This window comes from Etheostoma spectabile, chromosome 14, assembly GCF_008692095.1.
Source record: "Etheostoma spectabile isolate EspeVRDwgs_2016 chromosome 14, UIUC_Espe_1.0, whole genome shotgun sequence".
NCBI lineage: Eukaryota > Metazoa > Chordata > Actinopteri > Perciformes > Percidae > Etheostoma > Etheostoma spectabile.
Genome location: NC_045746.1, coordinates 10703522 through 10705239, shown reverse-complemented (window position 1 = coordinate 10705239; position 1718 = coordinate 10703522). Strand labels below are relative to the sequence as shown.

The following is a 1718-nucleotide window of genomic DNA, read 5'->3' as shown; positions in this document are numbered from 1 at the left end:
GGGGGGGGGGGGGGGCTTACCTTGGCGGTGTTGTCCTTGGAGGCACTGATGAACATAGTGAGATCCACTGATGTCTGGATGTCATTGATCTGCTTGGTGTGCTCCTTGGCCTTCTTCAGGATCTCTCCAGACTGCCCACAGACAACACAGTCACAACATTCACTTAGAATGAAAAATAAAAATAAAAACATGTTGTCTTCAAGCCAAGCTTTGTCTGAAATCGGAGTATTAATCGCTGCCAGTGTTGCCTCCATGTTGATTTTGTAGTGGCAAGATTCCTGCCGCCACGGTATCAGAAATATGGCAGACGGTTGTCTTTTAAATGATAATGCCGACCTAATGCACCCCCGTTGGCTGTTACTCACATTGCAATTCCCCAAGTAGAACCATTCAGAGGTTATTGGGCCCGTCCAGTTTAACTCCACGTACTGATTGGGTTTATTGTCAAAACGTTTGCTTTCTTCCGAGTCGACTATTAAACCAACAGCTTCACCAAAAACGTCACCGCGGAGGGTCCGTACTGATTGGACAATGTTCGTCCTGATATTAAACACATGGGAACATTAAATGGTAAGTGTATATATATGTATATGTACATTGGAAATAGTCTATAGATGTAGTCATTTGGGTTTTGGTTTCCCAGTGAAGAATTTCTTGTAAAATTCATTTTGCAGACCTGTTGTAGATGGTAAGTGTCCTTTAGATAAAATACAGTTCAATCACAACTGAAAATATGCCTCATTGTGTGTGTGAATACGTGAATAAATATATTTGTTTGTGTTACAGTAAAGTGGCAGTTCCTTTTAATATGTGGGGATGAGGGTTGTTGAGTGGACAGCCCTGCCCCCAATAATACAAAAAAATAAAATAATTGAATGACACATATGTTGGCAAACTAAGCAGGTATTTTTCCTTCTTGTTTATTTTTTGGGGCTCCATAATCAACATCAGCTTTGTGTACTAGCATTAAACGAAGCAGCCAGTGCAACGTGAACACAGTTTATTACATTCCCATATGTTCCCAGACAGAGTGAGAGTGTGTGTGTGTGTGTGTGTCCTACCTTGGCGCTGAACTGGTTGAACTCTCCGTTCTCATGGCCAGCAATGACAAACTCTCCCAGGGGCCCCCACACAGCGCTGGTGATCTTGTGGTCACCGCAAGGTATGGACAGGTAGGGCTGGTTGTCTTCTGCAGAGACAGAGGGGAGAGAGACACTCGTTATTCCCCTGAGGACTGGATATAGAGATAAATCATGTTTCCTACAAAAGGAATGTTGCAGTTTTTAACTTAAAGATCAATTCAACATTTGCAGTGATGAATGATCAGGGTTTCCCACAGTGCTTTGCAGTTAAGGCGGCCACCTTAGCAACACCAGCCTGCTGCCTTAACCACATCAGGTCCTCCCCCCCCCCCCCCCCCCAAAAAAAAAAAAAATGGGTTGGACATGGACATAGGCTAATGTGTGGATTAATACTGGGATGGGGGGGGGGGGATTAACATGTGGATTAGTACTGGGATGTCTACATTCACAACTTTACTGGAACCAAAGTTCAAAACACCTGTTGGTGTCTGTCTTCTTTAGTCTGTTGATGTCTGTCTTCCTTAGTCTGTTGATGTCTGTCTTCCTTAGTCTGTTGGTGTCTGTCTTCCTTAGTCTGTTGGTGTCTGTCTTCCTTAGTCTGTTGATGTCTTTAGTCTGTTGATGTCTTTAGTCTGT

At 43.5% G+C, this 1718-nt stretch overlaps 1 protein-coding gene across 1 annotated transcript in view; it reads right to left on the bottom strand.

Moving 5' to 3' along the window:
• Nucleotides 1-1718, bottom strand: part of eif3i (eukaryotic translation initiation factor 3, subunit I) — a 6379-nt gene that overhangs the window by 2088 nt on the left and 2573 nt on the right. Inside the window, exons 6-7 of the mRNA XM_032534878.1 lie at nucleotides 1062-1189; nucleotides 21-131 (exon numbers count right to left, since the gene is read on the bottom strand). Coding sequence (XP_032390769.1) covers nucleotides 21-131; nucleotides 1062-1189 — 239 coding nt within the window. The remainder of the gene's footprint in view (nucleotides 1-20; nucleotides 132-1061; nucleotides 1190-1718) is intronic.